The sequence below is a fragment of the Clupea harengus genome, chromosome 1 (genome assembly GCF_900700415.2).
Source record: "Clupea harengus chromosome 1, Ch_v2.0.2, whole genome shotgun sequence".
NCBI classification, from domain to species: domain Eukaryota; kingdom Metazoa; phylum Chordata; class Actinopteri; order Clupeiformes; family Clupeidae; genus Clupea; species Clupea harengus.
This window is the reverse complement of record NC_045152.1, coordinates 24,400,310-24,424,471: the sequence shown is the minus strand read 5'-3', so window position 1 is coordinate 24,424,471 and position 24,162 is coordinate 24,400,310. Positions and strand designations below refer to the sequence as shown.

At 45.6% G+C, this 24,162-nt stretch overlaps 3 protein-coding genes across 4 annotated transcripts; 1 reads left to right on the top strand and 2 right to left on the bottom strand.

The window, feature by feature from the left end:
* Positions 1–2,103: 2,103 nt before the first annotated feature.
* si:ch211-106h11.3 (CCN family member 1) lies at positions 2,104–9,529 on the top strand. 2 transcript variants are annotated; one of them, XM_012825733.2, is made up of 5 exons: positions 2,104–2,381; positions 3,591–3,804; positions 4,540–4,968; positions 5,561–5,739; positions 6,985–9,529. In XM_012825733.2, exons 1-5 carry the CDS (start codon positions 2,331–2,333, stop codon positions 7,288–7,290), a joined length of 1,179 nt encoding a protein of 392 aa, XP_012681187.1. In that variant the 5' UTR covers positions 2,104–2,330; the 3' UTR covers positions 7,291–9,529. The 2 variants fall into 2 exon arrangements, with proteins under 2 accessions (XP_012681187.1, XP_031428689.1); XM_031572829.2 differs by lacking the exon at positions 2,104–2,381 and adding an exon at positions 2,739–3,186.
* A 1,031-nt stretch (positions 9,530–10,560) lies between these two features.
* On the bottom strand, positions 10,561–15,317 carry ddx39ab (DEAD (Asp-Glu-Ala-Asp) box polypeptide 39Ab). Its single transcript, XM_012825872.3, has 10 exons — positions 15,204–15,317; positions 13,559–13,767; positions 13,207–13,334; positions 12,774–13,050; positions 12,395–12,513; positions 12,120–12,251; positions 11,744–11,853; positions 11,494–11,638; positions 11,239–11,386; positions 10,561–10,766 (listed from the first exon to the last, which is right to left on the bottom strand). Exons 2-10 carry the CDS (start codon positions 13,764–13,766, stop codon positions 10,750–10,752), a joined length of 1,284 nt encoding a protein of 427 aa, XP_012681326.1. The 5' UTR covers position 13,767; positions 15,204–15,317; the 3' UTR covers positions 10,561–10,749.
* A 236-nt stretch (positions 15,318–15,553) lies between these two features.
* si:ch211-106h11.1 (volume-regulated anion channel subunit LRRC8D) lies at positions 15,554–20,189 on the bottom strand. Its single transcript, XM_031569797.2, has 4 exons — positions 19,500–20,189; positions 18,873–19,123; positions 17,707–18,103; positions 15,554–17,443 (listed from the first exon to the last, which is right to left on the bottom strand). Exons 1-4 carry the CDS (start codon positions 20,121–20,123, stop codon positions 16,325–16,327), a joined length of 2,391 nt encoding a protein of 796 aa, XP_031425657.2. The 5' UTR covers positions 20,124–20,189; the 3' UTR covers positions 15,554–16,324.
* Positions 20,190–24,162: the final 3,973 nt, after the last annotated feature.

Genomic DNA, 24,162 nt, shown 5'->3' with positions numbered 1-24,162 from the left:
AATCTGGGACTGGAAGTGCTTGATCGGTGCTTTCACTGTGGCTGACCTTATGTAATGGAATGTGCTTTTGCCCCCAAAAGGTGTGGCACAACAGGTGTGTCAAGGGCTTTGAACAAACCCCCCCCCCCCCCCCCAACACCACTCATTCTGTTTTCTGTTTCTAGTTTTCTTTGTTTTCTTTTCTCCTTTCTCCCTTTTCACATTCCCCTCTCTGGTAACAGAAAAATATGGAGGTTACTGTTGTTGCTTTAAGACTAACTACCATTAAGGTGCAAGGTGAATAATGGAAGATCTTATCACGTTTCCACAAAATGACATGACAAAGCCAGTTATTCTCTCTCTCCCTCCCTCCCCCTCCCTCCTTCACTCTTTTTCTCTCTCATCCGCATGGCTATTTGGTGTTGTGCCATTCCTCGGTCAGTCTTTCCCCTGGCTCATAGATTTAAGGCCCCCTCTCATCCAAAGGCCAGCGCTGCTCTTTCCACAGACTTGTTTTGGAGAGAGTGCGGCATTTGATGTGTTCGTCAGATACGTCCACCCACACCTTTTCCCCACTCCGCCGCGCACGCCCTTTTTTCATTTCCACTGGAGGCTCCTGGATATATTGCGAAGGATTTCCACTTGAAAAGCTGCGAAAGCCGTCAAAACAGGCCAGTTGGCTCCGGTCCCCAGGAGCTAAGGTGTACCGTCACGTCCAGGAGGCCGAGGCGAAGAGGTCAGATGTCAGTCAAACCGGCGAGGGCCAATGCCAAACTCCTGACCGACAGTGTATGCAGGTGTGCCCACTGTTGAAACTGGGAAACTGATGTAAGGAGAAAGTCTCTTTGTAGGTGTGTGTACATGCCTGTGTGTGTGTGTGTGTGTGGTGAGCATGGCGTGGGTGTGCCCAAACTGGAAAGGACATGTTTTTTGATGAGTCACTCATGCTCTTGCTTTTTTGGAAAAACAAATCTGGGAATACATGAGGCAGAGTAGTGTCTCTGTGTGTGTGTGTGTGTGTGTGTGTGTGTGTGTGTGCGTGTGTGCGTGCGTGTGTGAGCATGAGTTATTATGTTTGCCTATAGGGAGAACTTTTCCTCTTTTCCCCCTACAATAGAGCATCCTTTCCATGAACCCATTGCGTCAACATATTTTACAGAAAGACCAAGACAGACTGACAGACAGTGATGGGGACACACAGCAGACAGGTGTGAATTCATAACCTCTCACTCATGAGTGACTGACTGTCTAAGCATGTGTGCGTGAGTGTGTGCTTTGGTTTTGAATTGTTGAGGGGAAATGGTGTGTGTCAGGTACAGTCATTTGGCCAAAGCAGGTGTGTGATCTTGAGTGTTTATTGGGTGCGTGGCAGTGTGTTTGACCTATCACTCTCTGACCGCGCTCACACCTGTTCCAAACTGTAAACAACCGCACTCATCTCGAGAGGGAAGAGAGAGCTGGAGGTGAGGAAGACCAGGGGTGAACAGACTGGCACAGTCTGGTTGAGCACTGATGATGATGCTATAGAGACCATACATCTGTGGAATAGGAACTGCAGGGTAAAAAAGATGGTGAGAGAAAGATCTGTTTTTGCAGTCATCATCCATAGTAATGACAAGTGATCACACAGGAACACATTCAGATTCAGTGCACTGCCAGACAGTGCAGTGGGAGTAGGCTGCTTTATCATTTTCTTTCTTCTCAAGTATTTTTATATTAAGTGGGGGAGGAAATTCCTGGTTGTTTTCTATGGAGGTTCCAGTATTAATGTAGCCTGCACTGGCCAGCTGAGTATATTTATCTTGCCCTTCACAAAGCAGTGGCTGGACAGACATATGTGTATAAAAACGACTTTAAAGCATCAATAATATTTTTATTCAAACATAAATAAATAAACACCAAACGCCAGGTCCTCTTTGGAATGTAGTAATTCTGAATTTTTATGAATGAGTGCATTCATGTGTGACCACGCCCCAAAGCCCTGCTAGCCGTTTTGGACATCCAACGCCCGTCCTTCCCCACCCCCTTTGGAATGCCCTGGCTGCACGCCCGCATCTTAATTGGCCAGACGATTCTAGGTAGGCGGAGCTGCAGTAAAAGACATGATCACAATATATAGCAGAGGTCAGAATTTAAATCTGTGAAGTTTCAAGTATTGAGTTGTGCAACGTTCTGTGAACTGCTACACCTGAAGCTACTGGGCAACGTTTTTCCATTTCTAGTCCTACTGGATTTGTGGATTACTTTACCTCCAGGGATTACAACTATTTGATTTGTATTACTTCTTTCATCATTTTTGCTTTCTCTGAAGAAACGACTTGAGACATTTGGGCTACTAATTCACTGGCAGGATGAGGACGTCTGTGTGCCTTCTTGCGTTCACTATGGCGATCTTTGCCACGGTGTGTAAACTCTGTCTACAAATGTTTTGCCAATTCTCCGATTTACTGACTGTAAATAGAAACTCTTTTGTAAATGTAGTGGCTTTTCGTTGCTCATAGCCCTCCAGAAACAAACTCATGTTTACTTTAATAGCAATTCAGTTCCAATCGTCTTCTGTCGCTCCTTTTCATGTGCACCTGCGATAACAAATGGTGACGCATTGAGTTTTTATTCTTTAAACTATGCTTACATTTGCATCAGCTATTTGCAGTTTCCAGAATGTGCAGTTGATTAGGTGGTTTGGTTAAACTTGTTGAAGTATTTTTTTGTAATTCCGTCACCTATATGATAAAAGGACATATATCACTTATTGATATTAAGATGCGCAAATGGTTTGGACTTTTGAATGTTACGAATTGTCTTACCAGCCTTTCCTATCCTTTTAATGACCTAATGATTACAATGTTGAAAAGTGACATACATTCAGCTCTCAAAATAGACAGAGCGTGCTGCGCGGAAACAATTTAGACCCCTCAAATCTCCCTCGACCTGGCTTTGCAGGAGCGGGATGATCCAACTGTGGAGGCTTGCAGAAATCCTATGATCTTAGCGCCATCTGAAACGGGCGGGGAGGAGCTTTGGGGATCCACTGATTTTTGTCTTTCATCCTCTCTCATGTCTCAGATGCAAAAAGCTCACCCGGAGAGGTTTTGAAATAACTCGCAAGCTGCGAGGGGGCGCTCACGCAGTACTTCACAAAGGTGGTTTTAAGGACTAGCCAGCAGCGGTTCTCTCTCCTGTGAAAGCTAGACTTTGTGAAAATATGTAAGCCTGACCACCCTCCTATTTGTTTGAATGGATATCTGTTGAATGAATCAGACTTTGAGTCGCTGTGTTAATGAGGATGGCGTTTCAGCTCACATTTCTGGAGAATATGGATCACTCCTAGAGTTGGCAGGGTAACCCAAGCTTGGCTCCCCAACTCCCTAGCTTTATACTTTAAACTTAAAAAGCAGACTACTATGTGGGAAAGAAATAATACTATTTATGACAGATGGGATTTGCAAAACCTTCCATTGTGAAGTGGGACACCAAAGATGGGATATTATCTCAATAACGGCCTCAGATGTAGGCTTAAAGGAAGTTTACTGTGTCTCCTACCTCTGGCTTTGATCATGTTTTATACCTCAAGTATAAACCCTCTCTCTCTTGTCCCTGTGCCCCTCCAGGTTCGTGCCGGATGCCCTGCTCTGTGTGAGTGTCCAGCAGGACGCCCCTCATGCCCGCCAGGGGTGAGCATGGTACCAGACGGCTGTAGCTGCTGCAAGGTGTGTGCTGCCCAGCTGAACCAGGACTGCCACGCCATGCAACCCTGCGACCATCACAAGGGCCTGGAGTGTAACTACGGCAATGATGTGGGCAGCACCCATGGCATCTGCAGGGGTGAGCTGAGTACAAGACGAGGACAGGACAGGGTTTATTTTGCTGGGGCTTTGAGAACGGCAACAGGCAGAATCCTTGCAAGTGCCCTCATGGGCCTTCACTTAGTGCCAGGTTCAGTCCTAATATAACTGGCTCAGTGTGACGTCTCTCATCCACACGCTCAGACATACACTCACAGGCACACACATATACTAACACAAACACACACACACACACACACACACACAAACACACACTCAGACACACACACACAAACAGGGCTATATTTATGGAGGTGAGGCCGATTCTATATAAAGAGGCCTATGTGGATTGATGTAGTGGAGCTTTTTTGAGGAGGTATGGGGTTTGGGAGAGAGTCCCACAGAGGGATTGAAGCAGAGCAACATTGTAAACAAGACAAAATTCCTCTCCGTGTCAAGAAGAGAGGCTCCTTCATAAAACTAGGGATAAGATGTTTCTCTCTTTCATGTACTTAAACCTTTTTGCTGGGCTTTTTATCCCCATTTTGCTTTTTCTTACATTTCGCAGTATTTCAGTCATCTTGGCTTTCACCTTAGCACCAGAGGTTTTAAATGTTGCAAATGCTGCTGATCAAAGCCACAAGTGGTATATAGTCCATTAGCGTCTCAGTGAATATCTTATATTACTGCTTGTGAGACATTTTGAAAATATATCATCTTTTGACCTACATCAGTAGGAGAAACACATCTGATTCCCCACTCATTTTATTTTCAGCTAAACTGGAGGGCCGATCGTGTGAGTACAACGGACGGATGTACCAGAACGGGGAGAACTTCCGTGCCGGATGCAAGCACCAGTGTACTTGTGTGGACGGAGCCGTGGGCTGCGTGCCCCTCTGCCCCACTCACCTGCCCCTGGCCTCCCCCTCGTGCCCTGCTCCACGCCTCGTCAAGGTGCCTGGCCAGTGCTGCCTGAGCCTGGACTGCCACAAGGGTTCCTCGGTGCTGCCCCCGGTGTTCAGGAAGCCTCAGCCGCCCCCTTATCTCTATCCACACATCCAGCCCTACCCCAAGCCTTACCCGGAGCCCTACCCCAAGCAGTACTACAAGCGCTTCCCACACAAGGCCAAGGACACGCTGAGCAACGAGCTGATGGAAGAGGGAAAGAAGTGGGACAAACCACGCAGTCACAAGCACCTGGCCGGTAAGAAGGAGAGGGGGTTGAATGGATTAGCGTGGGGGGTGGGTGTTGTCGCCCTGTTGCTTCAGTCTGCCGCCTGTTTCTTTTCCTCTCTGGAGTGTGGCCTGTTTGTACTCGAGCAGAAGGCACAATTGACCCCACTGTGAGCCTGAGTCGTTTTCCCCTCCGCGCTTCTCTCTCTGTGTGACAGTGTTTTAGCCATACACAGAGTGGTTTCCACTGAATCCTTAGGCACCAGCAACACTCACTCCCTCACACTCTCCCTCTCTCTCCCTCTCCTTCACACACACACACACACACACACGCTCACATACAGTCACTGCTCTCACACAGCACATACTTCTGTCGACCACCTTTTTTCTCCACGCTGTAATCACCCACTCTATGCGTCACTGTTGCCAGTTCTGTGAATGGTGCCTGTGTGCTTACTTGCTTACTTACTAATGGGCTCCCTGCGCTTACCCTATCTTATGCTTGCCCTCTCTCTCTCTCTCTCTTTCTTGCGGGTCGCGTTCCTGGTGTCACTCTCATGCCCACATACTATCTTCCTCTCTCAACCGCTCACTCTATCACTCTTTCTTCTTCGTTCTTATAGCTTGGAAGCAGGAGGGGAAGCAGTGTGTAGTCCAAACGACGAGTTGGTCCCAGTGCTCCCGCAGCTGTGGGATGGGCGTCTCCTCTAGGGTCACCAACAACAATGCCCAGTGCAAGCTGGTGAAGGAGACCCGCCTGTGCAACATCCGACCATGCAGCTCCATGTCCGTACCCATCAAGGTAATGACATGTGCTTATGTGCATGTGCGTGTGTGTGTGTGTGTGTGTGTGTGTGTGTGTGTGTGTTTATTTTTGCAGACAGACTGTTTTCCAATGTAGAGCCCCCCCCCAACCCCCCCCCCCCCCCCCCCCTCATGCCATCAATGATCTGTGACAGTGTTGTCAGAAGTCGAGAGGAGGGGGGGGACCAATAGAGAGAGAGAGAATCCTTATAGTGAATACTGCTGGAGACAGAGATGGCACTGTTGCGCTTGTATCTCTGCTAGTGTCAACAAACTCCTTGAAATTGAAGTGGAAGTGAAGGGACTGAGAGCGGACGAAATTAGCATGTCTTTTGGAAAGGCCGAAAAGCAACACCCTTGCCTGCTCTGTCTGGAATCTGCTTGGCCAGGAAAACCAGACACTCCTAATGAGGCAGGAAGTGTGGGTCGATGCAGATGGGCCTAAGGTTGACCCACTGGGGGTTCACATTGGTATTATTAATATCTCAGAATTCAGAGCTAGCCTCTCTCCAGTTCACTGGCTTTCTGGCTGCTGCCCATTCTATTAGCGGTTGTCACTGTGGGAGCTGATGGGTCATGCAGTTCAAGGTTGGCAAAAGACGCTCCGAGAACATAACAGCCGGATGTTGGGGAATGCTGGGGAAGCAGCTCAGTCCTTTTCATTTCTGTCAGTGTGTCCTGAGTAGCAGTGCTGATGGGCGCACAGGCGATGTATTGTCATTCATTTGCACTTCTCTGTCTTCCTTAATAAGTGTCTCTCCTAGTTATTTGATAGCTGTACAGCTGTGAGTGTACCACCCACTGCTCCATATAAGCAAAGTAACAATCCAGTTATGTGCTCTGTGTTGATGCACCTGTTTCACAGTGTGTGTTAGGGCCTTTGGAGCTGGCCTGGTTGTAATGTAGGGATTAGAAGCCTTTGAGGATTTAGTTTTGGGCTTTCATGCCATACCTCTATGTCAATTTGAGCTTAAATTTGTTCCCATTTTATGAATGAAGTCATACTGTCGTGGGAATCTGTGTATCAAAGCCAAAAACAATGGTTTAATCCACTGAATGCCGTTGCATTTCAAAGCTAAGTAGTCCTTACATGTCTGCTGAGGTCTTTGTAACTCAGAAATTCAATACCAAATGTTCCCATCCTAATTAATAGGAGTTAAAGATGATTGTTGCACTTCAGATGTTCATAACAGTGGTCAGGCAAACAGACACGCCTCTCAATCCCCTCTCCATCTCTCAACAGAAAGGGCGTAAGTGCTCACGTACCCAGAAGGCCCCAGAGCCCCTGCGCCTGCACTACGCTGGCTGCCGGAGCGTCCGTCTCTACCGGCCCAACTACTGCGGAGTGTGTAAGGACGGGCGCTGCTGCTCGCCACGCCGCACGCGCACTGCCTCTGTGCGCTTCTCCTGCCCGGACGGCGAGCGCTTTGAGCGGGCCGTCATGTTCGTGCAGTCCTGCAAGTGCAGTGACGAGTGCAGCCACCTCAACGAGGCCGCCCTCCCACCCCAGCGCTGGCTCTACGGTGACACACACAAGTTCATCGACTAGTCCTGCACCTTCACTTTTAAACCCCTCTTTCTCTCTCTATCGCCCCTTCCTTACCCAGCCAACCTCCCTACACCCTGATAGAGTAGCGGTTCCAAGTGTACTTCCCAAGTAGATGCTAGCCCGAGGCTCAGACGGCCTCCACTCCTAAGAGTGTCCAATCCACAGGAGGAAAGGGAGAGTTTTATGTTTTTTTTTTTTTTTTTTTTTTTAGTTTCATGTCTGATCCTCCCTTTTGCTCGGATATAGTGGATTAGTGCTGGCCTTAGAATAGACACCCGTGTCCAACACGGTTCGATAGGGATCACCACGAGAGCCCCGCGTGTAAATAGCTAGCCGTGGATTCTACGAGCCGCCATTTTGTCTCCCCGAAAAAAAAACGGTGGCAATGCGCTCTGTGACTGAAGTGACATGGAGAGGGAATGTTGCAACTTGGCAGCAAGAAGTGGCGAAAATCCAGAATCTCAGAGGACTTGCAAGCAGCTGCCACAAGATGCCCAGTGAGCTGGTGGAGTGAAAGAATGGGGTTCGCTTCTCATGCTAAATGTGAGCAGGCGGTAAACCCTTTCGACGGCAAAGAGTATTTTCATCCAGTGTGGGGGAAAAGAAGAGATGTGTGGGATGTGTGAGACTTGTCTCCTAGGGGAGACTAGGGACTTCAAACATGAGACAGCGAGCTTAGACAGCGAAGGGGAAACCAAGATGGATGAGGAGGCATCCCCCTTTTGTTTTCAAAGAAGCCGTCTCTTCTTTGCCTCTTATTTATGCCAGGCTATTTATTTTTTTGACAGATGAAATGACAAGCCTTTTTTTAAACAGATGATGAGCCTCTGGTTGGGAAACAGTTTACTGTCAAGAAGCGTAGAGCATTCTTGGACCAGTGGCCTTCTAGTGTTTCCTCGAGAGGAAAGAGGAGGAGGTTAGGATGTGGGCCAACTGGATTGAACCTTCTCTTCTCTTGGACTGGTTGGTCCGAGGGCAGCTCCAAAGCTGGAAGATACCTTCACCTTCACCTTCAATACCTTCATACACAGCTCTATCCCTTTGCACCTCAACAATGGTGCAGTTGGTCTAGAGAGACTTTTGCCAAGAGCCAAGGGACCATCTCATGAATCTTGGCACCAACGTCAACTTGGTAGCTGAACAAATTACAATGCTGAGTTTTGGGGGTAGTGAGGAACCCAGCAACCCTCTGGTTTGCTGTAAAAATACATTTTAAAACACCAGCATCAGACATAAACATGTAATTTGTGACTAGCGGGTGGGACTGTTCTGGATTCGATCTGGCCTGTAATCTAGCAACTGATGCAAAAAAAATCAAGAGACCTAAACCCTTGTTTGAGTTGCTCGGTGCCTCTTGTGGTCTCCATGTCTGCCATTTGGCAGCGTTAGACGAGATGTCGACTGTGACATCATCCTCATTAAAGCCATGGGAGCCAACTTAAGACAACAAAGTGATGGTTGAGACTGGCACTAGGGATATCTCCAACCTCAATACACCCACTCCCCACTTGAGTATCTTTGATTTTAGCCATTAGCAGGCGTTTGCATTGCACACTGGTATCAATCTGTTAGCTGTGTGGTGTATAGTAAGAGAAGCACCAAGTTAATTTCCAGATGAAGAGATTAGCATTTATGCAGCACGGCCCTTTTGAAGACTTGGGTTATACTGCTCTGGTGGGACAGAACTGAGACTGAGAGATGTTCATGCACCTTACCTGCCTTGTGTCTGACCACAGCTGACTTTATGTGCCACAGGATTAAAAATAGGCAGCATTTTCATTTAAATATATCTGTGTTACAAGGTACAGTATTGTTCAGATGCATCAAGGAGCAAACCATTATGTTCAAAGTACAGACATTGCAGCTATATTTAACCTTTACCATATGTTATTTTTCTGATCATGTGGGTCTTTAATGTAAGATTTCTAAATAAGGAAATTGAGTGGCATTGTGGAATATCTGGGAGCAAAGAAACACATTTCAATAGAATTAAGACCCATCTATGTTTTTGTGATGATGTGTTTCTTTTCCTTTGTTGAATTCCAAAATATTTTTTTACCAATTCCATTGTGTTTTCATTTTGAGACTAACATTTCTCCAATAATCTCAAATCTGACAATTTACGGATGTAGTACATCAATAAAAAAGTCCTTGTCAAGCGGGTTTACATTTCAGTGAAATCAAGGAATAAACCATTGTCATTTTAAAACATCTGCTTTTAAATAAAAATTAAAACGCTTGTTGTCAGTTTTCTTTGAAATTGATATCACACAGGTTCCCATTTTGTCTTTGATAATCACGGTGTAATTCATTTTAAAACTGCACTTGTATTTGTAAGAGTGAATGGGACAAGAGCACCTGTTAGGCTATAGATGGGGGGGGGGGGGGCAGTTCCAACTCTCCTTTTGGATTCTATATTTAGTGAGGGCTATTACCAGTTCATTCCAAAGCAAATGTTCCTGTTTTTATGTAACATAATAAAATATCGGTCAATCATCTCAGCAAATATGTCACATGCTTATCTAGTGCCTGTTGACATCCACTGCACATGTGAGCTCAGGGCAAAGGGGATTGTTAATGTGAAAAGATACTTAGGGAAGCATCGCAGGATGTACAAGCCTTGTGAGCATCGACACAGCAAAAGCACCCTATAAAAAGGCGAGTTTGCACTAATTTTTCACTCAAACATGCTTTCAAAAGCCACAGGTCTTCAGACAACCTACCACTTTGCATTAAAATGTGAATGTCAAACCATCTTCATCCGCTTATAAATTATAGAACAAAGAGAAGTTGACTTAAACTTCACTTTTATGGTGAAAGTGCACACTGTAGGTTTTTGTAAAGCAAACTCAAAACATTTCAAGTTTAAAAGCCTCTAGAACTACAAAATATAGACTCGGAATAGTCAACATTAGACCCAATTAAAGCAACCGTAAGGCGTTTTGGCAGAGGTGTCGGTCTAAAACTGGCAAGTTAACTACCTCAAGGCATGCAAAAACCCTTCAAACACCAACAGTTGGCACAGATAAAGCTGACTCGCATGCTAACTGGTGCCTTTAAGTGCTGTGAAAACTTTTTATTTTTAAAAGGTGATCTGTATTGGACCACAAAACAAGAGCATAGCTTGACCTTAACCATACCATCAAAATGTATTTGAAGATGCCAAAATATATTACCTATAAAAACAGGTTGCTAAAAAAAGTTGTTACATTGATTTACACACCGAGAGAAGTCACTGGAGAACACAGAAACACTCTGGGAGCCAAGTCATTGTGGTGTATAAAAAGTTTTTAATTGCATCAACAGAAAACACAATTGGCACATTTAAAAAATAAAAGCAGTAGAGACCAAATAAAGTTAAAATTGTAGGAACAAAATGAGCTTGATTTATAAAACAAAAAAACTAAACAAAAACAAGGGAGCGGCAAAGCCTGGAGGACTTCCATCATGCATCAGAACTCATCTGGACTGGTCAACTGCACAGAGAGAGAGAGAAGACAACAGAAGGGGAAGACAGAAGGACATGTGGTGAGCGAACAGCTGGACATTCCTGCATTTCAGTGTTGACACAAGATTCAAAGGGCCATCCATCCACAAACATTCTCTGGTTACCGCATAGCCTAGCTCACGTGTCACAAACACATTCTACAACAGGCTAATAGGGACAGATATTAGATCAGAAGGCGACCCTCACACACAATGTGTGTTACTACAAAAACCTTTGGATAACTGATCTGAGGAATTAAGCATATCCAGTCCCATCAAAAACTACATCAGAATTATACTACACAGTCTTAAATGCTTTCACTTAGTTTGCATCTTGTAATACACCCTAAATGAATACACCCTTATTTGGAAATAATTTAGAATTAATTCAGATGCAGTTAATCCATGTCATTTTACTTGAATTAGCTGATCTCGAACTCTGATTATATACACAAAACGTACTGTATGAGGAGATATCAATCTCATCTGGCAGCTCAGCAACGTTGACTTCAAAGCGGTCCTGCACATCGTTCAGTGTCTTGGCGTCGGTCTCGTCAGACACAAAGGTTACAGCCAAGCCCTTCGTGCCAAATCTGCCTGCACGAGCCACCTGGGGGGAGCGAGGAAAGGTTAAGCTTCAATAGGACCAAAGGCCAGCACAGTATTAGTTATCGTTAAGGGACGCATGATGCGCAAGGTGGATGCAAGAGGACGTACCCTGTGCAGATAAGTATCAGAGTCCTCTGGCATGTCGTAGTTGAAGACAATATTAACTCGCTCAATATCCATCCCACGACCAAATAGGTTGGTGGCCACCAGTATCCGTCTCTGGAAGTCCTTGAACTGCTGGTACCGTGACAGCCTGGGGACAATCGAGTCAATTGTTACCACCGTGAAACACTTCTGCAAAGGTGACAAGAGATGTGAGGTCTTAAGTATTGCTAGAGTGTGTTGAGGGCTGACTAACCTCTCAGCCTGGACCATGCTGCTGTGAATGGCGATGGCAGGGAAGTTCTGCTCAACCAGCAGCTGGGCAAGAGCCATGCAGCGCTGCACAGACTTCACAAAGATCACCACCTGCAGGAATAGACAGGTATTACAACACGAACATTTCACAAAGCTACAGATCACACAAAAACAAGATGTCACAAGGAACAGCAAAATTGAACCAATTACTGCTAATGTTGGATGTAATAACTGTGCAGCAGAAACAGTAAACATTTCAAACCACACTGATGGTGATTCCTTCAAACCAAAATTTTAGAATTCAAAATGGCAGTTGAATTTACAGGGAGTACACGCATGCTTATCCACAAAATTAGCTAAGGGGTTTTCCTTCACACCTGGTTGAACTCCAGCACATCCAGGAGGTCAAAGAGCTTGCGGTTCTTCTCACTGTCCTTCAGCTTGCAATAGTACTGCTGCAAGCCGTGCAGAGTCAGCTTGGTCTCATCATCCACAAACACCTCCATGGGCTGAGAAGAGATGAACACCCATTAGACATCAGCCAACAAACATAAATACAAAAAGGCAGCTGAATATCCAATGATCCATTGTTAACAAATAAATCAAAATCCACTAATTTAGGAAGTTCCCAGACCAGCACCACATCACTCACATCCTGCATGAACTTGCGGCAGACAGGTCTGATCTCCTTGCTGAGCGTGGCGCTGAACATCATGACCTGCTTCTCATGGGGTGTGAGCCGGAAAATCTCCTGCACATCACGCCTCATGTCTGTTGGAACATCACAACAAGGATGGGACAAATATTAAATCCCTAGCCTTTAAAATCACATTCACTTTAGATCTAATCATTTGCAGTAATTAAAATGGCATGAAAGATGGCTACATTGCCCTGAAATTAAGTTTTTTCCTACACATAAAATTCACAACTGGTTACCAATACTACTATTGGTTACTACTACAGATTTCTGTGCTACAAAGATATCGTAACTTGTTGAAATACTAGGGGAAGGGGTAGGAAATCCATCTTACCTAGCTGTTCCAACATCTTGTCGCACTCATCTAGGACAAAGTGTTTGACATTCTTCAGGTTGAGGTTCTTGTTGCGAATGAGGGCAAGAGTACGGCCAGGTGTGCCCACCACGATGTGGGGACAGTTCTTGCGGAGAACCTCCTCATCCTTCTTGATAGAGAGGCCACCAAAGAACACAGCGCACTTCACAGTGGACATGTACTTGGAGAAACGCTCATACTCTTTGCTGATCTGGAAAGCCAGCTCACGTGTGTGGCACATCACAAGAACCGACACCTGGAAGAGAGAAAAATCCAGATGATTTTTGATAAGAGCTCATCAGAAACGCCACCAAGACAAATTAAGCTTGACATCAAGCCATGACAAACAGTGAACAAGTTATTTATAAGTAAACTAAATGATGAAAGCATGCACAACAATCTTGTTCCTCACCTGCCCATCTACAGGCTCTATCTGCTGTAGCGTAGCAAGAACAAACACGGCAGTCTTTCCCATACCAGACTTGGCCTGGCACAAAATATCCATACCCAGAATGGCCTGTGGGATACACTCGTGTTGAACTGAAAGAGAACAGAATGTCAATGATTAATGAGCCTCCAGAAAAAGAAAATCAATAAAAAAATGTTTTTTTTGCATGAGTGCACCTATTAGTGCAATCCCACTGATCAATGTATCTTAGCAGAAACAAAAAACTTGAACGAATATTGAAACTACAGTCTGAATACACCCGGACACTAAGCACTCCCGGGTTGGGCCACCACGGATTGCTTCCAGCTTTTCCTACCTTCAGACGGATGCTCAAAACCGCAGTCCACGATGGCCCGGAGCAGCTCAGGCTTGAGGAGGAAGTCCCTGAAGCCAGAGCTGTGGATGGAGACGTAGGAGCCCTTCACCTCCTTCTTGCCAGCGGGTGCAACTGTCTCTGGGGCGACCTGCTGCTCCTCGTCATCTTCATAGTCGAGCAGCTCGTTGTCAACATCATTCTCAGCCATGCTACAAACACAGAGAGATCCAATGGGTAAGACAATTTCTCCCAAACTGCATTGTTACACCAAAGGTCATGGGTGTCTTTTCAGTAGTTTTTGTGCCATGCCTGTTGGTAAATCATCAATAAAGAAAACTGCAAGGCAGCAGCAATAAAACCAATACTTCATACAGTATGATGTACAGATACAGTTAAATGTAAAGTAGTAAAAAGAGAAATGTTGAGAGTACACATACTCACTTGGCCTAAGGTAAGCCTAACTAAACTGTGTACACACACACACACACACACACAATTGATACACTTGTTTGGTTATCAAAACAGGTAAATGCTATTGTTTAAAATCTTCAACCAGGTAAAGCACTGTGCTCGATTAAAATGCCGTCTTAAATTTTGAAATGCAGGAGTCTTGTGGGTGGCGCGTCAGGCGCTCACCTGGGGCACGTTCAATCTGAAAACAGTGCGCACCGAAACCGACTCGTTTTCTTGACACGGTGTGGAACGGGGGTTTAAGTACGTTTTGTCTTGTTAAGTGGGTGTGTCATAGGAGTTACCCAATTAATGACGTGTTTATAAACCCCGCTGTATTAAAATGCGGAGAATACATCCAACTAAGGTATTTTACAAATTCAAGAATAAAAAGTTGAGAACTCAGATTAAATCATGCTCCAAAATGGTCTTAGAAAAGAACGGTCTTCTCAGCTGCTCTTGCGTAACACAACAGGGTGTTCAATGCACCATCGTTTCCGTTTAAATAAACGTTTTGAAGAGACTGAACGCAGCCCTAGTGTAGCCTCACAACTTCACGCACCCCGCGTTAATGTTAGCTATGCTAACTACGGCTAATCAAGCTAAGCTACGTAGTAAGCTAACTGTTAGCAGAAATAGCTCTTAACCCTACACGACTACTACAAAACTCGTGTTGATTGCAATCGGTAACTTCAAATCTAAATAAATATTGTGCCTACCCACTTCTCGAGGGAAAGTCGAATGAATTTACCATAAATGTACCTTACTGCGTGCCTGGCCTTTCGGATTTAACGTACAGGGACAATGGACCCTGCAACGTCCCTTGTTACCCACACGGGTGATTAGCTAGTCCCGACTGTTTTCAAAAGTTCGTCACATCTCAAAATCACAAAGCGGGTGAACGATAAAAGAGCTTTCGAGTTCGAAGTCAGTGAACGAATGAATTACGAATTAAGTTTTTTAAATCCGCCACATCGATACATGAACATTAACAACAGTCTGCAAGCTAGTTAGCCATAGACGTAGCTAGCAGACTAATGTTACACAACGAGCTAACCAGCGATCCATTTTGTAGTCTGTGCTGGCTAATAACTATTACTTCACTTTAAGTCCTTAATATCGATTTAAACAGTGAACATTAGGCATGCAAACAACATCGAACAATAAGAGTAAATAAATGAATAACAATTCTTACCTTGCAGGGACCTTAAACTTCTCAAGACTGGGTAACGAGACTGACTCAATGAATCAATACCTCATGTGCAAGCGGTAGGCCTATACCACCTCCAGGAAGTACCGCCCCCATGACACACAGCAACGCTATTGGTTGTTCCAGACGCTCGTCTTACCGAACTGTTTAAGAGGTCTTGGTGATTTCATGTAGCCTTCACGCACATTCTGTTTTCTAATCTAACCGTTTTTAATATTAAGGTAAATTACATTTCAGAGCGTCTATAAACTGTTATTTGTTGTCTCTAGCTATTTTGTCTAATATTCTGATGGAGAATAAAAAACATATCACAAAGAATATCTTTACAGGCATAATCAGGCTTCAGAAAGTTTTTATTCAGTGGCATGATCCCTAAACCGAATGGTCACTCATGGGTTGCTGCTTGAAACAAAAGGCCGCATGACTTTGCTTTTTAGAAAACATACATTTATGAAGATGATTTTTGTCATTACATCTGCTTGGCCTGTGTACCTTCATGTGGCATTTTGTTAGCTAAAGGAAATTATTGATTATTAAGCCACAATCCAATGGCTCTGACCCATTGGTAAAGTTTTGCTATGTAAGACATACAAGTACCCCTTACCATTTATGTTACCAAAATAATTAGGAGTAGTTGCTATGAGTTTTGGAATTGATATTGCAGGGACAGGGACACAAGTAAAACAAAACAATATGAAGCACTATACAAGCTCTAAAATATTATATTAAAATATATATGGCCAAGCAAGAAGCATGTAATGATTATTAATATTGGTTTACAATTTTCCCACAAAAGTAATCCAAGGGGGTGTCAATCAACTGTGTTAGTAGCAATAACACTGTGAATTTTTATATTTAGTTACAATTTTTTTTAGATTAACCCTATATTAGTCTGATTCACAAAATAATTCTGATTTTAAAGATTTTTTTCAGAGTAGTACTCAACCTTTATGAAGTTGTGTTGCCCTGTTCTAGAGCAAGAACTAACACGTTTAGTAAATTTATGCCAAATTTGAATTTGTGCCGTAACTCTGCTGTTATTTAGCCTTTCTCAGTGCCTATGACCAAATCAAATTTAGACATGTTTCTGAAGCCACTGATTGTCTTTATATCCGAGACTCAGCAGCCAAGAGAAAGCTCCAGTGGCTAGTGGAGAAAGTGGGGAAGCTGTCAGACTCTGGTCGGGAGGGCGGCTCAGAAGAAGAGGTGGAGGACGGGCGGGGCTGTGTCAGGAGGTCCCGGACCTGACGAGGTAGTGAGTGAAGCAGCCAGTTCTCCACCAGGAGGCCGCTCCCACGTAGCCCAGTGCAGCAGCCCAGTTCTGCAGGAAGCTGCTCCAGACTGTTCCCTCTCAGGTCCAGCAGTGAGAGCTGGCTTAGAGAGCCAAGGTCTGGAGGGAGAGAGCCCAGGGAGTTGTAGCTCACGTTCAGGTTGCGAAGCTCTAGGCAGTTTGTGCAGAGCTCCGCTGGGAGACTCTCCAGCCTGTTTCCGCTCAGATCAAGCTCCAGAAGCAGCGCCAGTGCTCCCACCTCTGCTGGCAGGACTTCAAGCAGGTTGCCTGCCAGGTAGAGTCGCCGTAGCCTGTGGAGGGTGAAGAGAGCTGGTGGCAGGCTCTGCAGCTCATTGTGGGCCAGGTCCAGAAGCTCCAGACGTCGCAGAACCCCGACACTGGACGGCAGGGCCAGCACACGGTTGTGAGCCAGACGCAAGCTGGAGAGACGCCGCAGGTGCTGCAGGCTCAGCAGCTCCTCCAGGGTGCGCAGGCAGTTGTGCTGCAGGTCGAGACTACGGAGGCCTGTGAGGGCCAAAAGTGCAGAGGGCAGGCGTTCCAGCTGGCAGCCCTGAAGCTGCAGCTCAGTAAGGCCCACCACCCGCCGCAGCCCCGTGAGCACCAGAAGCCTTGCGCCTTCATTGTGGATTTCCAGACGCATAAGACTGCCCGCCACCTCTCCCAACTCTGCCGGTATGCGCTGCAATGAGTCACGGAGCGAAAGCAGGCGGAGGTGGCGGAGCTGGCGCAGGTTCCCTACCGCCCAGCCGCGACCCACTCCACCCTCGCAGCCCAAGTGTCCAGTCATGTGCAACTCCTGTAGTCCGCGAAGGGAGTATACCCAACCGGGAATGTCTGTGGCCTGGATGAAGGTGAGGTGAAGGACCTCCAGACGCTCCTGCAGACACAGGAGAGCTCCGGGCTCCACTGCAGCTGTGCAGTGATACAGATGCAGCTCCCTGTGAGTCAAATTTAATATGGCAAGCTCAGCACTAAATAGCATTGAATGCAATATAACAAAATAGTTGTCTTGTCCACAGATGTAGAAATTTGCCAGTGGTTTCACAGGTTGGTTAAAAGCCACAGTAAAATACAGTGAATAATTACTCAGGTGCACTGAGGTTAGGAGTTTAGTCATGTTATTACAATAAATGATCTTCTACATTCTTTTACATTGTATGTTATATGATGTATACATCACCATCAATCTGGTTGTACTGTGCCTGGATCTACTTGCCTGAGGGATGTCATGTTGGAAATCTGTGCTGAGAGCTTGGCATCAGTGATGAGCTCCAGCTTTAGCACCTCCAGCTGGCTGAGGGTGAAGAGGGCAGGGGGCAGGCTGGACAGAGCCACCAGCTGAAGCTGCGTGCGGCCCTGGGGGTCAAAGGTAGTCATGCCGCGCAGGCGCTCCACTCCCCAGCGCCGCTCCAGGTTCTCCTCCAGCAGCCGCGTCTCACTGACCGGGGACAGGAAGACAGAGAGGCGGTGTGCCAGTAGAGGGTCATACTGGTCTGCCATGTGAAGCAGGAACGCCAGGTCGTTGCATAAGTCTGGAACATCCAGCATAGAACCCGTCTCATGTAAGCACTGAAAGGAGTACTTCCTCAAGGACCTGTGGAGCATAAGCACAGCAGTTGGGACAAGGTTATGAGGCCCTCGGTAAAGGTGGTAAAAAGATTTAATCAGGACATTAGTGATGTTAGAACTCTACAAAGAGGAGAATGGGAAGTTTAGCCTTTATGCCAGCTTATCTCAGATAGCTAGCCTGATTTGTTTTACTTTACGCCAAGATACTGCATCACAACTGGATGACAAAAAATGTCCTGATAGAAAACAAAGAAATAGAAAATAGAATTGACCAGGCTGGATAAATCTACACAGAATATTGCATTGTTTGTATAGCAGAACCATAAGTGCCTTTGAAGCCTAAGAGTTCTTGGGCTATTGCAGTACATCCCTTATAAAATGGCAGCTTAAGCAAAGCATTAAAGGCATGCCTCTTGCCTTCATGCTCTGACAGCAGGTCAAATAGTCATGCTTATGCATTCCTTGACAGCAGAACAAAAAAAAGCTTGTGAGAGCTGTGTTGGTGGTACAAGTCTCTCCCAAACCCCTTAAACAGCACACTATAAATCACAAACCCTGTGAAGCTGATTAAAAGGCCACTTTCCCATTTCCAGGACTGTTAGGCCCAACCACGCAAATTATACACCACAGAGTTAGAACCACAAAACAAACAAGATGGTTTAGTGCATTCACAAAAGCACACTAGGCCAGCACCATCCAGAGGAGATCTGTGATAGCAAATCACACCACTCACTCATGAGGACAGACATATGAACACAGTCCTCCCGCTTGCCCTTCCGTGTTCACCGCCGTACTTGTGCCAGATCCAGCTGAGAGTGTACAGGCCTAGCAGGCCAAAAAGGCCCACGAGGCACAGGTAGACCACCAGCAACTTGTGTAGGACAGAGGCCAGGGCATGAGTGCACTCGAAGGCTTGGTAGCCAGTCAGGGCGTGGGTCAAGGGCTGGCAGATGTGGTTGAAAGAGATGGATCCCAGCAGTGGTGTGGTGTAGCTCACGATAAGAACAACCTTCAGGACCTTGAATATTGTTTGAGCCAAGTAAACCTGTGGAAAAGACACAATGGAAACCACTTAAAAGGCTGCGCACATTTACAGATTTATTCTCATCCACTTCAGTGAAAAGGTTTCATCAAACAGTCTTGTTTCCCTTTGAGTGGAGGAATATGACATAACATTGATGCATACGTGTTTTCATGTACTTAAAGTACTCAAATACTTACTTTACTCATGTACTTAAATATATCAAGTGATAACACAGTAGTATACAAAATGTGGAAACCATTGCAGACAATCACCAATCAGTACTATTACCATCACTATGATTTGGTACTTTCCACATTTTGCATTCACATGTAAAATATTATCATACCAAGTCAGTTCATGTAGTCTGTTTGGAAAAAATGCTGGATTCAACTCTGACCTTGTAGATAATGTCAGAACTCTCACAGTGGGCCCGGAACCGCCTCACTCTCTCAAACAGCGCCCGTGCCTGCTCCCCATCACTGCGGTCAAGACTAGCTGTTGGCCTCGTCGCATCTGGGATGACACGGGACAGCTGTGGCTGGGGAGAGACTGTCTCGATGAAGGACAGAGAAGACAGCGAGGAGGTGCGTGAGAGCATGGAGGGGCAAGGTGAGGGAGGGGCCGCGGTGGACGCACTGTCCGACCTCACCAGCAGGGGGCTGTCTGTACCAGAGTCTAGGCTGGACTGTCTGGTAAAGGAGGCAGGATGGACTGGGTGTGGCAGGTGGACCTGCAGCCTTTCCTCCTCCTTCTCCTCCTCTGTGGGTCGACACTGGCCGCTGTCCAGCCGTGCGGTGTGCGAGAGTGCGCGGGAGGTCCAGGGTGACTCGCAGCACTTGCCCAGGATGGTCAGGAAGTGCTCAATGCGGGATGAGGTGAGCGGGAAGTGGAACCAGAAGCAGCCGCTGGCCAGCAGCACCAGTGACTGCAGCAGCGCCACATATGGGAAGAAGCGGGAGAACCAGGGCAGTGCCTCGTGATAGCACACCTGGCTGACATAGATGTATTGCTGGTAATCCATGTTGGTGCGGCGGCCTCGGGCTGAACTCTTGGCACCAGACGAGGAAAGGTGAGAGGGGAGGAGGGGCTCGGGGGTGGGGGCTGGTAGTGTTGGGGTAGTGTGGGCACCCTCAGGGGAGAGGTCTTCAGAAGCCAGGCTTTGGTTGCTGGATGATGAGACGGGATGGATGGGAAGGCAAACCACCCGGTCCCGAGAGAGCAGCAGGGTGCCGGCAAGCACTGACACCATGAGCATGAGAACCACCAGGTAGTCCATGAACACCTCCCACCAGGGCTTCAGCAGCTTGTAGCTGCTCTGCCGCTCGTTCAGAGAGGCCAGCTCAGACAGGGTGAACATTGTTGAGTCGCTACAACTTCAAACTGGAGTGAGACCGGGCTGAGAGACAAATATGGGCAGAAGACAATTTATTTCACTGACCAGATACATTTAATCAAATTCTGTGAGTGTGCACACAACCTTAAAAAAAGTTTTTCTGGCATACAATAGGCTGCAAAACAACTTGTTTACCAAGTCTAAATCTTTTCTGCAGTTGGGGGATGGGTGAGAGGGTCACAGGGAGCCCATGAGTCAATAAGACTGGCATTTTCTGTGCCTTCAAGTGAGCAGTTGTCTTGCCAAGTGTATATGTTTATACATTTCACAAAGATGACCATTCTTGCAGCTCCAACCCCTCCCTGAATACAGATAATAATTGGGGGTGGGGGTCCGTAGGCTCACCCCTTAACGACTGACCTCTGCCAGGGGTACTGATTAACTTGTGTAGGAAACCGTAAACAGTGTAACTTAACGCTTACAGAATTGATGGACAGTGCTCAGATAAAGCATATAATGAGCCCATATTGAGTTTCTAAATTGTTGACATCGAGTACAACAAACAGAAAACAATAATTCTATAGCAATTATATGGGCTAGAATTTAACCTAGGCTACAACTTTCGCGCAGCATTGATACATTTTTTACACTTACTGCGATTTGCTGGTGGATCAGAAATGTTTCTTTAATTTAAATCTCCATTACAAGATGATGCAGAGTTGTTCAGTTTATAGGTTATAACACGAAAAAGTACTACTTCAGTCGTATTGAATGCCTCAAGTCCGGCGCAGTCCGGTTCTTTCGGGAGTGGACCGAAACTTTCACACAAACTTCAATAGGGGCGCTGATCCGGGATGTGAAAGGCGGCCGCATCACGTGTTTGTTGGCTCCTTTGAGGTTGTCATGGCAAAACGAGACCACTGGAGAAATAGACGCACAATCTCTACAGCAAACATGCGCTCTACCAATAGCATGGACGGATTAAGAAACCACGGGCCCCTGGGCCTGGACATGTTAAAGGCCCCCCCCGCGCGAAGAAAAAAATTGGGCACTCGCAAAACACGCACGCACACACAAACACCATTAGGCGTATATAGGCCTATATATTTTACCAACAATGTGTTGGATTTAACGGTTGAATTAGATACTTTGGCTATTGTATTGGGAAAGTAAACAGGTCAAAGTTTACTCCGTAACATCCACCTTCGGTGCACTGCCCTGCTATTGTTTCTGACATTACATGTGACAGGGCAACAGCCGAGTGATTATTTTCCAAATTGAAACTGATTAAGACCTACCTGAGCAGCATGGGCTTTGGGGCAGGAGAGGCTGAATGGGCTGGCTATTCTGTCCATTGAAAGAGCAAATCGTGCATCACCACTTTTATGTTATAAAGGCGTCGTTCGGCAAGTGTACTGTGCGTGTGTGTACTGTGTACTGTGTGTAGGTCTTGACGTTCAGATTCTGCGCCTAAACTAGCTATATCGTATCGTCTCGTCACATGATCAAATAGAGACTTGACATTGGCGAACAAGATACATATTACCCAGCAATCATCATTGCATATCTGTATATGACAAAAATGACAAATTAAATAAGAAATTATTAATTTAATTGAATCAGATTTTTTATAGTTTCTATAGTATATGTACGATAAGCATATAATTGTTTTATAGATTGTTACTGATGATTTCCCCCTAAAAATTATGAATACCATGACAGAGACAGGTTTGCCATTTTGAGGGAATATATAGCATAAGGTATCACAACTGGGTCATAATATATCATCCTTGATCACTGTCCTTGATCACACTTTGGCATCCCTATGGTCGGTAAAATGTAGAATGCAGGGTCTTCTTTGCCTATGAACCTTCCGCGCTGGCTGCATTGTATCGTTACGCCCCAGGCGCTGCACTTTTTCTAACACAGCACAGGTACACTCAATTAAAGCCATTAGCAAATGAACAAAATATGCCTTTTTCAACCACAAATAAGAGATACATAACAGCGACTTCACGCAGAGGCTCTGGCTTAGGGGCCTCTTGAGCTCATGGGCCCCTGGGCCTGGGCCAGGTAGGCCCGTTCGTTAATCCATCCCTGACCAATAGTATACAGCACGGGAATAATTCAGTGTTTTATGTACAGAGCAAGTGATTTTCACCATCCATACATGCAGCTACATTTAGAACACTTGCCTCTTGCGCCTTCTCACACATGACATGGCAATGCTGGAAAAGATGGGGCAACGGACAATCCATCAGATGGGGCAGATGGATTTACTTGCTTGTCCCTGCAATGTTACTGCTTTCATTCACAACACAGTCATAAATGCATTTCCCGTGAAATGTTACTAGGTCTTGAGGTGGGAAATTGAGAGTACAGATTTCCCTGAATATCGATCCCTGCTCCCATTCATACATGACCCCTTCGGGGAAATGTTCAGGAAAAAGTGTTTGAAAACTGTAACATGATTTTTGAACAGCAGAGGGAGTGGTTGTTTATATCATCTTACGACAGAAACGTTCTAACAACATCCACCGAAGTCCATCCGTCTTACCGCACAAAACAGAACATGGGACCCCGGGCATATTAGAAGATATATACATATACAGAAGATCTTTCACCAAAATTAACCGGGATTTTATTTATGATTGTTATGACTTTTGTACCAAAAATATTAACTATAATTCAAATCAGTTTCCTGTCATTGAAAGTGTATTTTTTGTATTTGTGTTTAGTACTCAGTGACTACCAGAGCACCTGCCTTTTATTTCAGTGTGTTTGTGGTTGATCATAATCATTATATTTAAAATAATGTTAGCTTCCTGACATAGGCTACAGGGACACCTGGATGGCTTTCTTTATAAATGTCTCTTTGTGTTTGTGTGTATCTGTAAGAGATTTTCTTCAAGCAGGTGTGGAATAGTTTCCCTGTATCTAGGCCCGTGATGCTCTGAATATAATCCGTTACATATTATGCCGTTTTAGTGTGTTCAGTACACAGCTGGGAGGGGGTTTGTGTGCATTTTGGTGTCGGAGTTTGTGTGTGTGTGTGTGTGAGAGAGAGCTTGTGTATGTGTTTGGGTGTGTGGTTAACTGTGAATGCCAATGTAAGTTCCAGTAATGTCAGAAGAAGTGCACAGCGTGCAGCACAGCATAACTGTAACCAGGACGAGTTTGGGACAGCACTTTCACAATGTGAAATCACAAGTGGAAACACGGTCTCTGCTACGACAGATGAAAAACGACATGACCTCATCGTCTTTCCCGCATGTGCCTTGACTTGATTGTTCGGTTTGAATATGCTAAAGTGAATACAGACAGGCTGTGTTAGTGAATTATGGTTACTGAAGTAATGTTTGACAGTGTGGAATTACAAGTAGATGTGGTCTGTGTGTGTGTGTGTGTTTTGGGTGTGTAGTGTACGTGTTTGTCAGTGCATGCTTAGGTTTTGCAGATTCGTACAAATGAAAAAAGTGTTTGTGTGGGTGCGTGTGTGTGTGTGTGTGAGTGTGTGTGTGCGAGAGGGAACTCAAGCCTGTGGCATAGCATATCTTAAGAGGTAGTGTGCTTGGGTGGAGTGTGTGAGAGTATTCACACCTTCGCCTAAGCACTCGTTCTCAGGTCTCAGTAGCTCAATGTGCTACCGACACATTAATCAGGAAGAAACAGAGATGTATATAAATAGACATCCATCAGCCAAGGGACAAGGGTGGGGTCCAGTTCA